General features: G+C 52.3%; 2 protein-coding genes across 10 annotated transcripts in view; one reads left to right on the top strand and one right to left on the bottom strand.

Moving 5' to 3' along the window:
- Positions 1–9967: 9967 nt before the first annotated feature.
- On the top strand, positions 9968–11204 carry CEBPD (CCAAT enhancer binding protein delta). The gene has a single exon (XM_064384112.1). The coding sequence runs from the start codon at positions 10012–10014 to the stop codon at positions 10819–10821; it is 810 nt and encodes a 269-aa protein (XP_064240182.1). The 5' UTR covers positions 9968–10011; the 3' UTR covers positions 10822–11204.
- Positions 11205–12231: 1027 nt separating this feature from the next.
- SPIDR (scaffold protein involved in DNA repair) overlaps positions 12232–20746 on the bottom strand; it is a 415411-nt gene continuing 406896 nt past the window's right edge. For 3 of the 9 annotated variants that reach the window (XM_021672884.2, XM_064384161.1, XM_064384162.1), the window contains 2 exons: positions 19817–19931; positions 19200–19465 (listed from right to left, as the gene is read on the bottom strand). In XM_021672884.2, coding sequence (XP_021528559.2) covers positions 19223–19465; positions 19817–19931 — 358 coding nt within the window. In that variant the 3' untranslated portion in view covers positions 19200–19222. Of the gene's footprint in view, positions 12829–19199; positions 19466–19816; positions 19932–20746 lie in introns of those variants that run through there. The other 6 variants (XM_021672881.2, XM_064384160.1, XM_012442918.3 and 3 more) reach the window with 3 other exon arrangements.

Genomic DNA, 20746 nt, shown 5'->3' with positions numbered 1-20746 from the left:
GGTGATCCGCCTGCCTTGGCTTCCAAAGTGCTTGGATTACAAGCGTGAGCCACCACGCCCGGCCAGGTCATGTTTTAAAAACCCATTCTGCCAATCTCGCAGTTGGTGAGTTAAATACATTTACATTCAAAATGATTTCTGATTAGGAACCACTTCTGGCCAGGCGCGGTGGCTCACGCCTGTAATCCCAGCACTTTGGGAGGCCGAGGCGGGTGGATCACGAGGTCAAGAGATCGAGACCATCCTGGTCAACATGGTGAAACCCCGTCTCTACTAAAAATACAAAAAATTAGCTGGGCATGGTGGCGCGTGCCTGTAATCCCAGCTACTCAGGGGGCTGAGGCAGGAGAATTGCCTGAACCCAGGAGGCGGAGGTTGCGGTGAGCCGAGATCGCGCCATTGCACTCCAGCCTGGGTAACAAGAGCGAAACTCCGTCTCAAAAAAAAAAAAAAGAAAAAAGGTTACCACTTCTGTCATTTTGCTATTTGTTTTTTATTTTCTATCTTTTCCCCCTGAATTCCTCCAATAGTGTTTTATATTTTATTGATTTTGCTAGTGTTCCAGTTGAATTTTTCATTTTCTTTTCTGTATGTTTCAAAGTTTTTTTTAGTGGTTATGTTGGTGATTATAATTAATAGCTTAAGTTTCTAAGAATATAGTTTGAATTGATAGAACTGAGTTTCCGTAGCATACAAAAGCTCTGCTTCTCTAAAGCTCTTCCTTCTCCCACTTTATGTTGCTTTTGTCACAGATTGCATCTTCTGTATTGCGTGCCCAGTAACAGATTTATAATTTATAAACGCTCAATGCATTTGTCATTTAAGTCATACAGTAAAACAGCAGTTGCAAACCAAAAATATGATATGCTAGTTTTTAAAAAAATTTTGAGGTAAAATATACATATTTAACTTATCACTTTAAACATATTTAAGTCCACAGTTCAGTAGTATTAAATAAATACATTTATATTATTTTTTCCCTTCATACCGTCTCTGTCATCCCCTGCCTGGCCTTTGGTAACCACCAGTCTACTCTCTGTCTTAATGAGATCCACTTGTTTTAGCTCTTAATTTATGAGTGAGAACAGGTGATACTTGTTTTTCTGTGCCTGGCTTATTTCACTTAATGCCCTTCATTTCCACCCGTGCTGCTGCAGGTGACTGGATCTTACTCTCTGTGTGCACCTGACTCATCCGTTGTGTGTGTACCACAGTTTATTTGTCCACACAGCTCTTGATTCCGTGTCTTGGCTGCTGTGAACGGTGCTGCAACCAGCATGGGAATGCAGATACCTCTTTGATAAACTAATGTTTTTCTTTTTGGTGTATACCTAACGCATTGCTGGATCCTATGGTAGCTCTATTTTTAGTTTTTAAAGGAACCTCCGAATGGTTCTCCATCATGGTTGTATGTATTTACATTCCCACCAGCAGTGTACAAGGGTTCCCTAGTCACATCCTCACCAGCATCAGCTACTGCTTCACTTTTGGTTATGAGCCATTTTAACTGGGGGATGATACCTCATTGTGGTTTTGATTTGCGTTTCTCTGATGACCAGTGATGTTGGGCATTTTTTTATGTACCTGTTGGCCATGTGTTTGTCTTCTTTTGAGAAATTCCTGTTCGTATTCGTGTGTCTTGCCCATTTTTAGTCAGATTTTATTGCTATTGAGTTGAGCTCCTTATATATTCAAGTGATGACCCTTATCAAATGGAGAGTTTGCAAATATTTTTTCCCATTCTACGAGCCGTCTTTTTACTACGTTATTTTGCTGTGCAGCTTTTCAGCTTGGTGTAATCCCAACTGTCCATGTGGGTTGCCTGCACTTTTGAGGCCTCATGCAAAACATTTTTGCCCAGACCCGTGTCCTGGAGTTTCCCCAACGTTTTCTTCTGGCAATTTTGCAGTTTCAGGTCTTGAACACGCCTTTAATCCATTTCATGTGATTTTTGTATAAAGTGGGAGTTAGGGGTCTCCACATTCTGCATGTGGATATCCAGTTTTCCCAGCACCATTTATTGAAGACTGTCATTTCCTGCATTGTAAATTCTTGGCACCTTTGTGGAAGATGAGTTGGTGTAAGTGTGTGGATCGATACCTGGATTTTCTGTTCTGTCTCACTGCCAGTTCCATGGTACTTTGGTTGTAGCTTTGTAACAAGCTCTGCAGAGAGGTGCTGCGATGCCGGCTCTTGTTGTTTTTGCTCAGGATCGCTTTGGCTACTTGACATCTTTTTTAGTTCATGCCAATTTTAGGATTTGTTTCTCCAATTCTGTGAAGCATGTCATTGCTAGGGATGGATAGAGATTGCATTGAATGTGTAAATTGTTTGGGGTAGAATCTTCATTTTAACAGTATTCGTTCTTCACGTCCGTAAGCGTGGGTTATCTTTCGTGTTTTCTTTGTCCTCTTCTGTTGTTTTTGAGGCAGGTCTCAGTTTGTTGCCCAGGCTGGAGTGCAGTGGTGCTATCATGGGCACTGCAGCCTTGACCTGGGCTCAGGTCATTCTCCCACCTCAGCCTCCTGCGTGGCTGAGACTACAGGCTCGCAACACCACACCTAGCTGATGTTTTGTATTTTTAGTAGAGATGGGTTTTCACCATATTGCCCAGCCTGGTCTCGAACTCCTGGACTCAAGCAATCTGCCCACCTCGGCCTCCCCAAGTGCTGGGAATACAGGTGTAAGCCACCGTGCCTGGCCCACACATTAACTTTATAACAATAAACAAGAGTCCTCTGAACTCTACTAATACACACAGGAGTGAATGTTAAATGCTTTTATGCTTAGCTAAGATAAAGGAGAAAAAAAATTGGTCAAGTTGATAGAAAAATGAAACCTTACATACACAGTCTCTGGGGACCACAGAAGTCAAAAGGATCAAGCGGCCTGGGCTTTCCAGTGGAGTTTAAGGGGACCCAAAAGCAGTAGCGGGAAGTGGGGCCACTGGACCCAGCTTCTGAAGGCATGGCCATCAGTCACGGCAGATCTGGTCAATCCAGTGCGTCTCGTGAATGCACCACTGCGAGCACCTCCTTGGCGCCTTGCGCGGCGCTCAGGGGAGTGCATTCGAGGGGAGCAGGCCCGAGAGAGACCAGGGGAGGGTGTGGGTACTGGGGGAGCCGCCGTCCCGCGTGTCCCGTGCAAGGGCGGCCCTGCCCCCGGCGCCCACTCGCCTGCACTCCTGCCTCCGAGAGGGGCCCCAGGGGCAGGGGAGAGCCCATCCCTCCTGGCTGCGCCCCAGCCCCGGCGGTGCAGCCGGGACGTCCGAGCCTCAGGGTGCAGCGCCGGGCTGGGAGCCCCGGAGCCCCGGACCCACTCCCCTCTTGTTCTGGGAAAACGGAATAAAACCCTGGAAAACGGGACCAGGAGACGGCGCCCGGGACCTGATGGGGACGCAGTTTCCCCGGCGACGGCCGGACGGACTTGGTGCTGCGCAGTCGTCAGGGCTGCTGGGTCCCCCGGGCCTGCAGGTGTCCGCCACGCCCTGGATGGTGTGGAGGGTGCCTGGGCGCGCGGTCCTGGGGTCTCTTGGGGTCGGCGCGGGCTGCGGGGTGGAGAAGGCCTTGCCCGACCGCTCTGCACTCTAGGGGAAGGGAGGCGTCGGGTCCAGCTCCCGGGCTGGAGGGCGAGAGACAACGTTTCCAGCGCTGCAGAGCTGCAGGGTCCAGGCCCAGAGCAGGCAGCAGGAAGGGAGAAGGGCGCACACAACATACACAACCACACCACACCCCATCACACAACACGCCATCACACACCACACACCCCATCACACCCCACTCCACACAACCTCACACACCACACACTCCACACACCATCACACACAGCCACACCGCACACATCCCATCACACGCACACCACAGGTACACTCCATCACACACCACACGCCCCATCACACAGCACACACAACCACATCACACACATCCTGTCACACACGATACCACAATACACACATCCCATCACACACCACAACACACTCCATCACACACCACAACAACCACACCACACACTCCATCACACACCACATACCCCATCACATCCCACTCCACACAACCTCACACACCACACACACTCCACACTCCACACACCCCACACCCCACACAACCATACCACACACATCCTATCACACACCATGATACAACCACAATACACACACTCCATCACACCACACACCCCATCACACACACAACACAACCACACCACACATGCCCCATCACACACACCACACCACAATCACACCACCACACAACACGTAACCACACCACACACACCCTATAAACACAACCACACCTCACACCCCATCACACACACACCACACAATCACCCCTGCCACACACATCACACCACACCATACACCCCTACACACACCCCACAGTCACATACCACACACGCACAAACACCACACAGACACACACACAGTAGGAGGTTCGCTGCAAGAACTGTCTTGGGAGACTGGCCTGGCCCGGCCGGGCTGAATCCTCTAGGGCGAGTGTGAGCCGCCGCCGTCCCAGGCCGACGCTTGCTCCGGGACTCGGCTGCGGCCCCGAGCTCTGTCGCCTGCCTGGATCCTGCCCACGCAGGAGGTCCAGGGGCGTCTCGTCGGCCGGTGCCGATGCTGGTCGCGCAGTGAGCAGACGACAGTCGCCCACGCACGGACACCACGTGTTGGGTTACAACCCGCTGCTGCGCTGTCCTGTTGACAGCTTCGCTGTCACACGTCCTGTCACTGCAGGATGCCGAGCCCTGGACCCAGCCAGACAGCCCGGGGCGCTGGTCCTGGGACCACAGAATGGGGCTGGAAACCCGGGGCTGGTCCCGCGCGTGCTGTCACTGGTTGGCACTGGGAAACCCCGCTTTGTAGCTGAACGGACTAAAACGCTAATCCCGCCTCGTGTGCACGTTGGAGGAAGCGTCCCTAAGGGGTCGGGCACAGGCTTCTCTGCAGGGAAAGGGCGCAGCCTCGTGGCTTCCTGGCTCAGGCAGCACAGACCTGACCACCCACCCCTGCACTTCTTTTACATGACAGAGAAAACCTTTAGACCTGTGAAGTCAGATATTTGGACTGCCTGTTACCCCAAATGAAACCGAATACACAGGAGCATGCTTTTTAGCAAGGCTAAAGTCCCACAGCATTCACGCAGTGAAAGCCACATATAGCAAAGAGGCTCACACAACTAAATGCGTCTGCAGTTGAGATTCCACGTTTCAGCTCACTTGAGAGGTGCCTGACTCTAAGATGCACCCAGACTTTATGTGCCACGAAGAAAGAAAAATGCTTCCCTTTAAACAGTGACCCAGGTCAGGCCCGGTGGCTCATGCCTGTAATCTCAACACTTTGGGAGGTGGGTGGATCACCTGAAGCCAGGAGTTACCAGTGTGGCCAGTGTGCTGAAACCCCTTCTCTACTAAAAATACAAAAATTAGCCGGGTGTGGTGGCCAGCGCCTGTAATCTCAGGTACTCGGGAGACTGAGGCAGGAGAATCGCTTGAACCTGGGAGGCGGAGGTTGCAGTGAGCTGAGATCGCACACTGCACTCCAGCCTGAGCGATAGAGCTAGACTCCATCTCAAAAATAAAATTAAAAGAAAAATTTTTTTAAGCAATGACCCAAAGTTTCTATCTATCTATCTATCTAATCTATCTATCTATCTATCATCTATCTATCATCTATCTGTCTATCTACCTATCATCTATCTATCTAATCTAATCTATCATCTATCTATCTAATCTAATCTATCATCTATCTGTCTGTCTAATCTATCATCTATCTGTCTGTCTATATCTATCTAATCTATCTATCATCTATCATCTATGTATATCTATCTAATCTATCTGTCTATCATCTGTCTGTCTATCTGTCTATATCTAATCTATCTTCTATCTATCTATATCTAATCTATCTATCTAATCTATCATCTATCTGTCTATTATCTATCATCTATCATCTATCTATCTGTCTGTCTATCTATCTAATCTATTGAGATGGAGTTTCCACTCTTGTTGCCCAGGCTTGAGTGCAATGGGACATCTTGGCTCACTGCGGTCTCTGCCTCCCAGGTTCAAGCAATTCTCCTGCCTCAGCCTCCCAAGTAGCTGGGATCACAGGTACTTGCCACCACAACCTGCTAATTTTGTATTTTCAGCAGAGATGCGGTTTCACAGTGTTGGCCAGTGTGGTCTCGAACTCTTGACTTCAGGTGATCCGCCCACCTCCGTCTCCCAAAGTGCTGAGATTAAAGGTGTGAGCCACGGCACCCGGCCCATGTATCATTTTAAAAATAGACTATATAGGCTGGGTGCGGTGGCTCACGTCTGTAATCCCAGCACTTTGAAAGGTTGAGGCGGGCGGATCACCTTAGGTTAGGAGTTCGAGACCAGCCTGACCAACATGGAGAAACCCCATCTCTACTAAAAATACAAAAAATCAGCTGGACACGGTGGCACGTGCCTGTAATCCCAGCTACTCAGGAGGCTGAGGCAGGAGAATTGCTTAAACTTGGGAGGCGGAGGTTGCAGTGAGCTGAGATCTCGCCATTGCACTCCAGCCTGGGCAACCAGAGTGAAACTCAGTCTCAAAAATATAAAAAAAACCAACAACTGTATATTGCCTAAAGACTTTTATTCCCTGTTGTTATATTAATGGGTAAATTATAAGCCTCCTACATATGTATGTATATTTATGTTTTTATTGAAATAAAATTCACAACATATCATTCTCCATTTAAATAATTTCAGTGGCCAGGTGTGGTGGCTCACACCTGTAATCCCAGCACTTTGGGAGGCTGAGGCAGGCGGATCACTTCAGGTCAGGAGTCTGAGACCAGCCTGGCCAACATGGTGAAATCCCCTCTCTACTGAAAAAAAAAAAATAGCCAGGTGTGGTGGTGGGCACCTGTAATCCCAGCTATTCAGGAGGCTGAGGTAGGAGAATTGCTTGAACTCGGGAGGCGGAGTTTGCAGTGAACCGAGATCATGCCACTGCACTCCAGCCTGGGTAACAGAGTGAGACTCCATCTCAATAAATAAATAAATAAATTTAAAGTGTATAATCCAGTGGCATTCAGTACTTTTACAATGTTGGGCATACATTATTTAAATCTAGTTCTAATTTTCAACACATCCAAAGGAAACCCCTTTCCATTAGGCAGTCACTCCCTACCCCTGCCATCAGGTCCTGGCAGCCAAAATGTGCTTCTTGTCCCTATAGACTGGCCTCATCTGGATATTTATACAAACAGAATAATGTGCCATGTGGCCCTTAGGGTCTGGCTTTTTTCGTTTGGTGAATGTTTTTGAGCTCCTCTGTGTGGTGGCGTGCATCAGTACATGCTCCTTTTCATGACTGAATAAGATTCCATGTTATTGACACATCACATTTTGTCTGTTCATCTGTTGCTTGACAGTTGTGTTCCACCTTTTGGCTACTGTGAATAATGAATATTTATATACAAATTGGTGTGTGAATGAATGCCTGTTCAGTTCTTCAGAGGTATATAACCAGTAGCAGAATTGGTTGGTCATAAGATAGTTCTGTGTTTAACTTTTTGAAACTTCCTAACTTATCTACAGCAGCTGCACCACTTTACATTCCTACCAGCAATGTGTGAGGACTCCAGTTTCTCCACATCCTTGAAAAACACCTTTTATTGGGTTGCTGGCAAGATGGCCGAATAGGAACAGCTCTAGTCTGCAGCTTCTAGTGAGATCAGCGCAGAAGGTGCGTGATTTCTGGGCTGGTTAGGCGGTGGGTGCGGCCCATGAAGGGTGAGCCGAAGCAGGGTGGGGCGGGTGTCCTTTCTGTTTGTTCCTTCCTTACGCTCACTCTGGAAGCACCAGGGGTCGGGGAACTCTCTCCCCTGCCAAGGGAAGCCATGAGGGGCGGTACCGTGAGGAAGGGCGCTCTGCAGGCCAGGTCCTCTGCTTTTCCCACGGTCTTCACAACCCACAGACCGGGAGATTCCCTCGGGTGCCTGCGCCACCGGGGCCCTGGGTTTCAAGCACAAAGCCGGGCAGCTGTTTGGGCAGACACCTAGCTAACTGCAGGAGTTTTTTTTTTTTCCCATACCCCAGTGGCACCTGGAATGCCAGCAAGACAGCCTTGTTCACTCCCCTAACAAGGGGCTGAAGCCCTTGAGCCAAGTGGTCTAGCTCAGCAGACTGCACCCCACGGAGCCCAGCATGCCACGATCCACTGGCTTGAAATTCTCGCTGCCAGCACAGCAGTCTGAAGTCAAACTGGGACTCTTGAGCTTGGTGGGGGGCGTCTGCCACTACTGAGGCTTGAGTAGGCAGTTTACCCCTCACTGTGTAAACAAAGCCACCGGGAATTTTGAACTGGGTGGAATCCACGGCAGCATGGCAAAGCCACTGTAGCCAGACTGCCTCTCTAGATTCTTCCTCTCTGGGAAGGGCACCTCTGAAAGAAAGGCAGCAGCCCCGGTCAGGAGCTTATAGATAAAACTCCCATCTTCCTGGGACAGGGCACCTGGGAGAAGGGGCAGCTGTGGGCGCAGCTTCAGGAGACTTAGACGTTCCTGCCTGCTGACTCTGAAGAGAGCAGAGAATCTCCCAGCACAGCTCTCAAGCTCTGCTAAGGAACAGACTGCCCCCTCAAGTGGGTCCCTGTCCTGGGTGCCTCCTGACTTTGAGACACGTTCCAGCAGGGGTTGGCAGACACCTCATACAGGAGAGCTTTGGCTGGCATCTGGTGGGTGACCTTCTGGGACGAAGCTTCCAGAGAAGGAACAGGCCGCAGTCTTTGCTGTTCTGCAGCCTCCACTGGTGATACCCAGGCAAACAGGATCTGGAGTGGACCTCCAGCCAACTCCAGCAGACCTGCAGCAGAGGGGCCTGACTGTCAGAAGGAAAATTAACAAACAGAAAGGAACAGCATCAACATCAACAAAAAAGATGCCCACACAGAAATCTCATCCAAAAGTCACCGAAATCAAAGACCAAAGGTAGATAAATCCATGAAGAGGAAAAAACAGTGCAAAAAGGCTGAAAATTTCAAAAAACGGAATGCCTCTTCTCCAAAGGATCACAACTCCTCACCAGCAGGTGAACAAAACTGGATGGAGAATGACAACTAAAAACGCGTGTAACGCAAGATGCCGCCACACGATGGCACCGCTTCCGTAGACCTGGAAGAAACGCGGGCGCCGGAGCTGGCAGGGGGCGCCGGGCTCTGTGGGGTCCGGGAGCTGCGTCCGGCCGGGGCGCCCGCACCTCGAGGGGCCGGCGGAGGACGGAAGGTCGTGAGCGCGTCTCCCCCATCTGCTCTGCTCTTAGCGAGGGGGACGCAGCAGCTGCCTCGCTGGGCCGGACTGGGGACCTCCGAGGAAAGCAGCGAGAACCCGCCCAGATTCCCCGAGGCGCCCGCATGCGGTGCGGGCAACACTCCCCGCCCGCCAGGCCGCCGCCCGGAGACCCCGCGATGAGGCTGTGTTTGTCCCCACGTCCCGACCCCATGTCCGGCCCCCCGCACGCCTTGCCGCGTCTGGTTCCGCAGTGGAGGCGCCGGGCGAGGGTCTCAGGCGCGTGGTCACGGTCGGGGGAGTCCTTGGACGCGCGGGTTCCCTCCCACGGGTTCCCACCCCCGCCCTCCGGCGACGGGAGCCGGCCCGGGACGCGCGAGCCGCGGCCAAGTCCTGGTTTTGATTTCGCTCCCAGCCCCGAGGAACGAGGAGGTTCCAAGCCCACAAACAGGAAGAAGAGAAGGCCCTGGAGTGCGGGCAGAGGGAGTGTCATTCCCAGCGGCGCGGGCCGGGCGGGGGCAGCAGCGCGCACCCCCTCCCGCAGCGCGGGCTTGGGGGGTCCCCAGGGCCGGGGAGGGGGCCCCGGGGAGGAGCAGAGAGAGGGCGCGCCCCGGGGGCTCCCAGGGCGCCCCCGCCCCTTCCCCCGCGGCCACGGGGCGGGGCGTGCGCGTCAGCCCGGGCTAGAAAAGGCGGCGGGGCTGGGCCCGGCGAGGTGACAGCCGCGCCTGGACGCAGAGCCCGGCCCGACGCCGCCATGAGCGCCGCGCTCTTCAGCCTGGACGGCCCGGCGCGCGGCGCGCCCTGGCCAGCGGAGCCCGCGCCCTTCTATGAGCCGGGCCGGGCGGGCAAGCCGGGCCGCGGGGCCGAGCCGGGGACTCTCGGCGAGCCGGGCGCTGCCGCCCCCGCCATGTACGACGACGAGAGCGCCATCGACTTCAGCGCCTACATCGACTCCATGGCCGCCGTGCCCACCCTGGAGCTGTGCCACGACGAGCTCTTCGCCGACCTCTTCAACAGCAATCACAAGGCGGGCGGCGCAGGCCCTCTGGAGCTGCTGCCCGGCGGCCCCGCGCGCCCCCTGGGCCCGGGCCCCGCCGTTCCGCGTCCACTCAAGCGCGAGCCCGACTGGGGCGACGGCGACGCGCCCGGCTCGCTGCTGCCCGCTCAGGTGGCCGCCTGCGCGCAGACCGTGGTGAGCCTGGCCACCGCCGGACAGCCCACCCCGCCCACGTCGCCGGAGCCGCCGCGCAGCAGCCCCGGGCCGACCCCCGCGCCCGGCCCCGCCCGGGAGAAGAGCACTGGCAAGAGGGGCCCGGACCGCGGCAGCCCGGAGTACCGGCAGCGGCGCGAGCGCAACAACATCGCGGTGCGCAAGAGCCGCGACAAGGCTAAGCGGCGGAACCAGGAGATGCAGCAGAAGCTCGTGGAGCTGTCGGCCGAGAACGAGAAGCTGCACCAGCGCGTGGAGCAGCTCACGCGGGACCTGGCCGGCCTCCGGCAGTTCTTCAAGCAGCTGCCCAGCCCGCCCTTCCTGCCGGCCGCCGGGGCCGCCGACTGCCGGTAACGCGCGGCCGGGGCGAGAGAGACTCAGCAACGACCCATACCTCAGACCCGACGGCCCGGAGCGGAGCGCGCCCTGCCCCGGCGCAGCCAGAGCCGCCGGGCGCTCGCTGCAGTTTCTTGGGATAGAGGAGCGCAAAGAAGCCACAGCCTGGACTTAGCACCACTGAACTGCGAGAGAAGCTGAACGTGTTTATTTTCCCTTAAGTTATTTTTGTAATGGTAGCTTTTTCTACATCTTACTCCTGTTGATGCAGCTAAGGTACATTTGTAAAAAAGACTTCTCAAACCCTTTGTATTGTAGATATAAGAGGAGAAGACTGAGCATGCTCACTTTTTTATATCAATTTTTACATTATTCGTAAGAATAAAGCAGCATTTGAAATCGCCCCTGCTTCCTATGTTCACAGCGACTCCTGCACGCCCGCCAGTGGCGCAGGACCCGGCTGGGGAAGGGTGCGTTCCGGACCCGCAGCCAGCAAGCACGCACCTGGAGCCCGGGCGCCGGGGGTGGGTGTGTGTGTGTGCGCGTGTGTGTGTGTGTGTGTGTGTGTGTGTGTCCGAAGCGCTCAGGAGAGAGGGTCTGCGTCGCTTTTGAAACGCGCCAAAGGCTCCCTCCTGGCTTTAACTTGCCTAAGTTCAGTGGAGCACGAGCTCAGGTAAGCTAGCAGCTTTCCAGCACAAGGTGCTCCCCAAAGAACTCAGACCTGGGGAAGGGTTGGCTGTTCGGGGGCCTTGCTGAGAACAGCCCAAGAGCTCCGTAACTATAGAGGCTGCTGGACGGGCGAGGGGCTGTAGGAGGGCTCAGGCCAACTAGAAGCTTGGCCGAATCATCTCCCGCTTTCCCGGGAGTTTGCTTTCACTTTCCTCAGTCATGTGGACGAGTCAAGTAGGTTTTCTACGTGCGCCAGAAAAGACAAATAGTCACGTAGTGGATGAAAAGGGCAGTCACACAACTGCTGAAGACCGGCTATCTTGCCAGTAATTTGCAATGTTTTAAGGTTTAATGCTCCCCAAAAAGGCCCTCTGCTTTTACCCCAAGAACACTTGGTATCAGGCACCACTTCCTGGTCGTGGGCTGCTACGTGTATATTATGTAATTAACCATGGCATGTCATGATTATATTGCTATAAGGAGGGGAACAAAATCTTTAGTGTCCAAAGATAATTCTTGGTTTAAATCTCTGCCAACAAAGCAAATGATAACCGACTGCTCCTTAGTCTGTGATCTTTGCTCTCCTGCACGTTACCCAGCCTGATTAAACAGGCGTGTGGTGGAGCCGGCTATCCCCACCTCCCTTCCGCAGAGCCGCAATCACACCGGTTCAGACAGCTACACTTTATGGGTAACGATTTCACCTCTGATACAGTTCCCTGGAAAATTTTCCCGAAGAAGAAGTAGTGAATTGCAAAATACTTAGGTCTGACATTTATTGTAGCAGAACAGTAATATCACAACATGGGGCAAACGTTTACACTCTGCAGGGTACTCTTTGGGGGAATGTTAAAATAAACATACTGTAAGAAAAACATGCTCAATCATGGTGAAATGTTAGTGTTAAGATTACAAATGAACAGAATATCTTTCTGATCTATTATTGCATAAAATACTAAATGAGCTCAACGTGAAAACGAGTCAATACGTCCATAAATTTGTAGAAAACAAAAAACAAAAACTACATTAAAGGGTATTTTGATTTATAAGTTTACAAAACTTACATCTCATTAACATTTCCTCAGAAAAATCTAAGTTTCAAGATTGTAAACTATGTTCACTATGTCCATAGTTAACAAATAACTGCCCCAAAGGACCAGCAGCCGCACCCTCGCGGCCACACTGCAGAGTTCACAGAGCCTGCGGCCTCAGCTGCTGTCCTGCAGAGGCCCCTCCGGCACTCAGAAGCTCGATTTCCTCCAATCCGATGCAGCTCGTGGGGTGGGTGGTTACGGACTGGACAAAACAATTTAACAACCCCACCTCCTTTCCGAGGACACTCTTGACTTCGTAGCTCTGCAGTGATAAAGGCACACTGGTTAAAGCAAACAGCCTGGAACGTTCTGTTCCCAACAACACAGAAAACCAGAGAGCCAGAGTGGAAGGCCCTTTCCCCAGTCCACGACCTTCCACTCCTCAAACGGCTGAGAACAGTGGTAGGAAGGAGAAACAAATGAAGAGCTGTCATTTAAAAAAACCCATTTATTTTGGCAAGTGAAGGAACTACCTACCCTGTTCTGGGAACTGAATTCTGTTTTTACTTGGGACAAGATGCGCACAGGCTCTGCTGGGAAGGCAGGGGCTGGGCGTGCAGTGCCCACAGCTGTCTCCCACTTCCTTTGGGACACTTCCCCAATCTAGCAACACTTCCGGTCAAGGGATTTCCTGGTGCCTTGCCCCAAACTTCCTTCCTTAATAGGATCCCATTTCTTCTAGAGTTACACTGGGCTAAAATCCTCTGTGTTTTTGTCATGAGACTTAGCTTTTTCTTTGCATTCTTTTTTTTTTTTTTTTTTGAGACAGTCTCACTATCATCAGGCTGGAGTGCAGTGGTGCAATCCCGGCTCACTGCAACTTCGGTCTTCGGGTTTCAAGCAATTCTCCTGCCTCAGCCTCCCGAGTAGCTGGGACTACAGGCACGCACCACCACGCCCGGCTAATTTTTTGTATTTTTAGTACAGACGGGGGTTTCACCATGTTGGCCAGGATGGTCTTGATCTCTTGACCTCGTGATCCACCTGCCTCGGCCTCCCAAAGTGCCGGTGCATTCTTTTCATTAGTCCCAGATGAGTTTCATCTCCAGATGAGACAAGTACAGGGAGCCCTGGCCCCTTTCCCTGATGAGGCCGAGAGGGTGTGGTGCACCCCATTATAGATCAAGCTGCAGAGTGTTTGCCGTTGGAGGTAGGGCTGAAAATAAAGGCTCAAAAGCACTGCAGTATTCCATATCTGGCCTTCTGGGAGGTTAAAGCTCTAGAAGGCAGTGCTACTTGCAGAGTAATATCATGTTGGCCCCAAACCCCTCCTCTGTGCAAGGCACTTGGCAGTTGCTACAACAGTTCTATTCGGTATCTATTAACTCACCCCTCCCATCATTATGGTGTTATAGCCAAAGAGACTGAGGCTGGAGCAGCCAGACAACGTGGCCAAAGCAGGCCGAGGGCGGCTCCTTGGTGCCCTTCCCTTCGAAGGTGTGTGTCTCACCACCTTTCCCCAAGTCTGAGCTGGCCTCGGTGTCTGGCTTCTCATGAACACAGTGCAGTGGAAAGGACACCAAGTGACGTTCCACGGTTGGTTAGGAAAGATGCCCAGCTTCCAGCTGGCCCTTGGGATCCACTCACATACTGTGAGGGGGTCTGGCCAGAGCTGCGGCCTGGACATAGGAACCTTCTGCGACCCCTGCCAGCCTTGGGGACACCCGCTAACGCCCGGTAGAGCCAAGGGGAGCTGTCCTGATGGAACCCTGTCCAAACAAGAGTTCTGTGCACAGAATGAATATTGATGCCCCCAAGTTTTGAAATGGCTCGTAACAATAAATGTCAAGATCAGTCTGGGATGTGAACACTACTAATGCCAACTTGTGGGGGGACTTTCATTTTCCTGTTTGCAAGACAGGCATGGCGCCTATTTACTGTGCTTCGTCAAGTGTTTTGGCTTCCTTGGTGAAAAAGAATGAGGTCAACAGGATGGTTTAATGTAGTGATGGGGGCAGTGGGAATTACTGGTCAGACAGGCAAAGAGACAGAACTTGGCAGTGGAAGCTGAGCCCTTCCCGAGGGTTCTGAGGTGGTACGGACAGCGAGTGCAGGTGCTCACTTACGCGTGGGGGTTTGTCACAAGCCCGTGTGGGACTGTCGCTGAAGAGACGGCAGCGAGCAAGACAGAGCCTCCAGGTTGCTGGTCTGGAGGAGACACGAGGGTGTGCAGAAGCAGGGGGTCACCGCACGGGGAGGGAGGGTGGAGGCAGCGTGCGGGACACCCTTCTGCTCTTTTTTTTTTGAGACGAAGTTTCACTCTTGTTACCCAGGCTGGAGTGCAATGGCGCGATCTCGGCTCACCGCAACCTCCGCCTCCTGGGTTCAGGCAATTCTCCTGCCTCAGCCTCCTGAGTAGCTGGGACTACAGGCACGCACCACCATGCCCAGCTAATTTTTTGTATTTTTAGTAGAGACGAGGTTTCACCATGTTCACTGGGATGGTCTTGATCTCTTGACCTCGTGATCCACCCGCCTCGGCCTCCCAAAGTGCTGGGATTACAGGCGTGAGCCACCGCACCCGGCCCTTTTTTTTTTTTTTTTTGAGACAGAGTTTCACTCTTGTTGCCCAGGCTGGAATACAGTGGTGCCATCTTGGCTTACTGCAACCTCCGCCTCCTGGATTCAAGTGATTTTCCTGCCTCAGCCTCCTGAGTAGCTGGGATTACAGGTGTGTGCCACCACGCCTGTCTAATTTTGTATTTTTAGATGGGGTTTCTCCATGTTGGTCAAGCTGATCTCAAACTCCCGACCTCAGGTGATCCGCCCGCCTCGGCCTCCCAAAGTGCTGGGATTACAGGTGTGAGCCACCGCGCCCGGCCGCTGGTCTCTTACAGTTTCAGTTGTCTTGCATGTTTGTGCAAGTGTGAAACAGATGACCCTGTGGTCTTCTGGAGTAAAAGTACGTGATTCTGACTTGGGAAAAGTCAGCAGAAAATCATTTATCTGTAAAATGTTAGGTTTGGCTATATCATCTGTAAATGGAGTTTAAATTATATATATATATATATATATATTTTTTTTTTTTTGAGACCGAGTCTCACTCTGTCACCAGGCTGGAGTACAGTGGTACAAACTCATCTCACTGCAACCTCTGCCTCCTGGGTTCAAGGGATTCTCCTGCCTTGCCTCCCAAGTAGCTGGGATTACAGGTGCACACCAACATGCCTGGCTAATTTTTGTGTTTTTAATAGAGAGAGGTTTCTGCCATGTTGGCCAGGTGAACTCCTGACCTCAGGTGATCCGCCCGACTGGGCCTCCCAAAGTGTTGGGATTACAGGCATCAGCCACTGTGCCCAAATAATAAATCTTTTATGTGTGGGAGAAATTAACATGAAGAGGTTAAAACAACCATATCAGCAAACTCCCAAGCACTATTCATATGAATGTGGGTCTGCACGTGTATAAAATGTGTCTCTCTTTTAAAAAATCACTATATATGTTCTTTTAACTTTTCCTTTTCTAAAAGCTAAGGAAACACACTTCAAGTTCCATGTCACAGTAATGTTACTATTGAGAAATGAGATGTACAACTACAGACAATCCTATTTTTACATCTGCAGCGTGACCACATTACAGGTAAAGGCATAAAACTTAACACTCGTGCATCTTAACTGAAACAGTATGCTTGCCCCAGGGAATGGAGTCACGGTTCTTGTGGAAAGCCCCAGTTTGATTCTCTGAATTTTGGTGAATGTGGAGGCTCACCCAGAAAACTGACAGAATCCACACTGGGTATCTCTCAGCTCATGTCTCCACCCAGTCCCCTCTGGCACCCATCTTCTTTCCAGATCGGTGGTAAAGACCTGATCACCCACTGGGAGTAGAGCTGGGCATGGGGTAAAGAGCCTCCTAAATTGTCTGCTTCCAGACCTGGAACTTACCCACAGCCCACTGGTGTTGGCCCTGAAGCCAGAGCACCCAAGAAGGTGATACTGGGGCTGCTGCCACCCTCTGGCCCTCAACCAACGCATGCACATACACACATGCACACATGTACACGTGTCAAGCATATGTACATAACAGCACACAAGTGGACACACATACACATGCACATGGGCATGGGCAAAGGTGCTCTGATGCACACAGACTTCACAAACATGTACATACACGTGCTCTCATGTACACACACATTTGAGGGCTTTTATCTATGGGAATATTCTAGTTGACAAGCTAAATCTGTAGGAGGAACAAGCGCCTTAGCCAGAAGGAAACCAAGTGAAGAAAGGATTTCTACCAGGGTTCCTGGTCTCTGCATCTCTAAAGAGCGGGGAGGATCAGCAGGGGTGTCAAGCGCTGTCCATTGCTGGAGGCTTCCCGGATGGCAACCAGGGTGCCCTCCTGAAGAGCCTGCAGGGACCAGTAGGCAGCTGCTGCCACAGCACCGCCCCACCCTTCTGGGCAGCATGGGGTAGCTGGGAGCTGTGTGCCATGGCCAAGGGTTGTTGGTTGAATGTGTTGAGGTTGTGGGTTGCGGTTCATTCTGTTACGTGTTCTCAAACAGGCGTGTTTCTAATGCTTTCTCCCAATATCCTCCATGAAGATGTGTTCCCGGAAAACCCAGATCTGCCACCTTTACCACCTGCTCAAACCCCCCTAGTTGGAAACTTCTACCCGGTCCGCAGTGGGCAACTACCCCCTTTCTGGGCACTGTCTCCTCCTTTCTTCCTCCCTCCCTCCAGGGCTCAGACAAGGAGACAAGGAATTGGCTGACGGGCACTGCAGGTGGTCACTCTGCGGGGTAACAATGACTTTCCCTCTGTGGGATGTCTCTGCCCTTGGTGCTGCAGGGAAGTATGAACTCCACCTTGTTGGAACATTGGAAGGGTGAACGGGGAAACGTGAGAACGAGGCAGGCTCAGTTCCTGGCCCGTGCTGAGGACTCGACTTTTGCACCACTGGGGGACGCCTGCTGCTGGGCCTCCACAGCCCCGCCTCAGCATCAATCCCTGTGCGCAGCAGTTCAGGGGACGGGTCCGAGCTGGAGCTCAGGGTCACTGAAGAGCTTTGAAACTGGTGGGCATTATGCCAGGAGGGAGCGGAAACTTTTTTTTTTTTTTTGAGATGGAGTCCTGCTCTGTCGTCCAGGCCAGGGTGTGGTATGGTCTCGGCTCACTGCAACCTCTGCCTCCTGGGTTCCAGTGATTCTCAGCCTCTGAGTAGCTGGAGTTACAGGTGTGTGCCACTATACCTGGCTAATTTTTTTCTATTTTTAGTAGAGATGGGGTTTCACCATGTTGGCCAGGCTGGTCTCGAGCTCCTGACCTCAGGTGATCCACTTGCCTCGGCCTCCCAAAGTGCTGGGATTACAGGAGTGAGCCGCCGCGCCTGGCCAAGAGCAGAAGCTCTTTTGAGCTTGCAGGTGATTCTACTGTGCAGTCACCTGTGATCCCCAAAGATCCTCATCACAGACTTGTCCATGTTCCAATTTAATCCAGCTCTGACAGGCATGCTTTCCATGAGAGGACAAACTGCTGCTCTGCCTCGCAGGGTTGCTGGCCCCTCCTGAGGTGCAGTGGGGGAGAGGGTGGCAGGGGTCATGAGGCAGGGAGGAGTCTCCATAGGATGGGGCAAGTCACCATAAATTCGGGCTGGATACTTGGAAGGCTGAGGCGGGAGAATAGTTTGAACCCAGGAGTACAAGGCTGTAGTGAGCTTATGGTTGAGCCACTGTATGCCAGCCTGGACAACAGAGTAAGACACTGTCTAAAAGAAAATTTAAAAAATTCTGGCTAGAGTCTGGCCATGGGGACCCATCAGACAAAGACCCCTTATCTGACTGACCACAGAGCTCCAGGCATGATGGCCTCCCCAGTCACCACACTCCTGTCCAGTGTGGCCCAAGTCAGCTCCCTGGGTATGGAGCCCACCTGGGTTCCAGGTGCCTCTTGTGGACTTGGGCTGTGCCCAGGGGCCACTGAGCGGCTGGTCCCCAGCGCCCTTCTGTGGCTATTCCATGAGCCACTTGTGGTGTTTTTAAATGGCTTTGACAAGACAGAGGTGGCATCTCCAGGAGAGATGCTTCATTTATGAGGGTCAATTTTCACACAGCAGAAACTCTTTGGCCCATCAATTATATATTTAGGTGACTTTTCTTGGAGGAGCCACCCCGCTTTACTAAGTGTCACCACAGTGACTCTCGGGGCTGGACAGTCACATTACCAGTTATCTAGAGTCTGGAATAGCCAGTGTTTAAAAAAAGAGAAAAAAAAAAGCATCTCAGGGAATTCCATCCTATTAACATGACACCTTGGCACTCCAACCTCAAGACTGTGTTGCTGTAATCAAAGCAGGGGACAGGCTGGGCGCAGTGGCTCACGCCTGTAATCTCATCACTTTGGGAGGCTGATGCGGGAGGATCACCTGAGGTCAAGAGTTCAAGACCAGCCTGGCCAACATGGTGAAACCCTGTCTTTACTAAAAATAAAAAATTAGCCAGGAGTGGTGGCTTGTACCTGTAGTCTCAGCTATTTGGGACACTGAGGCAGAAGAATCGCTTGAACCTGGGAGGTGGACGTTTTAGTGAGCTGAGATCAAGCCACTGCACTCCAGCCTGGTCACAGAGTGAGACTCTGTCAAAAAAAAAAAAAAAAAAAAAAAAAAAAAAGCCAGGGGACAGATTCCTGTATCTGCCTCACAGCTGGTGTAAAATAACCTCATTTCCACAGAGGAAAGGCTCCCATTGGCCTGAATGGCAGTGGGGAGACATATCTGCGTTTCTCTCTCGAGCATCTACACCACTTCCTAGTGGGATCTGTTGTAACAAAACACATTTGGGAGTGGGGGGTTCCTCTGGGGGTGAGTTGCTCACGTAGGCTACCCAGTGTGGGGCCCCCTGGACTTACCCCATCCTCGCCGGCGGCAAACCTCAGCAGGGAAGAAATGCTGCGCTGTGACAGCTGCAATAGCGGAAGCGGGGCCGGGTCAGACTCCCTCCAACACAGTCCCTGCTCCAGTGAAATCACTCTCTCCCGAGTATCAACACGCCACATCCAAACCACCCGTCTTCAGAGCTTCAGTCTCACGGCCTTAGGTCAAACATGTTTTAACACGGAGAGACTGTGTTCAAACAGGGTGCATCCTCCCACCTTTCCCAGGGAAGCTCCTAGGACCTAGACGGAGATCCAGATGCAGCCCATCCTAGCCAAGTCCCAGCACCTCTGCAGGTGTGCAGGAGGACATGCACCTGCTCCAGCTCAGCCTCACCCTCCTTATGCTGGAGTGCGTGTGCGCTCTGGCCTGACTCCTACCTTGACCTTCACTCTGCACTGGGGTCTTGAGCGGCAGTCCAGGAAGACCTGCAGGTGCCTCTTGAGAACAGGAGATGTGACCACCCGGGAGCAGTCCCCACAGGAAAAGGCGCCTCTGGTATATGAAAAGCCAAGGGAAGACAAGGCCCCGGGAAGCATAAGTCAGGAAAGCTCCAGTGGGAGACATTTTCCTAAACATGAGTGTCTGCTGAGATAGAAAACGGGGCTTTACTCTCAGAATCAAGTTTCTGAGAGGCTTGCAGCTGCCTGGACTCAGCCTGTCCAAGGGATGAACATCATCTTTGAGTAGCACTGGCTGGAAGCCAAGGAGGGGAGCAGAGGAGGGACAGGGAGCCTCCCGGGAAGGGAGGCCAGGGGTCAGGCTGCCCCCCGGATGGGGAGGGAAAGCCTGCTCTCAGATGCTGGCATGGCCACGGCTCTGTGCTCCCGTGCACGCCTGCACACGTGCTCCCTCATCTCTTCCACGTGGTCTAGCGACGGCTTTTGTAAGGCCACCAGCATAGGTGCGTCAAGGAAACATTTGCTCTTTGCTGTGGTTTTTTTTTTTGAGATGGAGTCTTGCTCTCGCTCTGTCACCCAGGTTGGAGTGCAGTGGCGTGATCTCGGCTCACTGCAACCTCCCCCTCCCCCTGGTTCAAGCAATTCTCCTACTTCAGCCTCCTGAGTAGCTGGGACTATAGGTGTGTGCCACCATGCCTAGCTAATTTTTGTATTTTTAAAATTAATAGTAGAGATGGGGTTTCATGGTGTTGGTCAGGCTGGTCTCGAACTCCTGACCTTAAGAGATCTGCCTGCCTCAGTCTCTGACAGTGCTGGGATTACAGGTGTGAGCCACTGCACTTGGGAGGCCGGAGCACTGACTCCACAGGGGCGAACTGCACTGACACCGGCCCAGACCCTGAGGGAGGG

The sequence above is a fragment of the Aotus nancymaae genome, unplaced genomic scaffold (genome assembly GCF_030222135.1).
Source record: "Aotus nancymaae isolate 86718 unplaced genomic scaffold, 86718_ANA_hifiasm-v0.15.2.pri h1tg000036l, whole genome shotgun sequence".
NCBI classification, from domain to species: domain Eukaryota; kingdom Metazoa; phylum Chordata; class Mammalia; order Primates; family Aotidae; genus Aotus; species Aotus nancymaae.
This window is presented reverse-complemented; position numbering and strand designations above follow the sequence as displayed.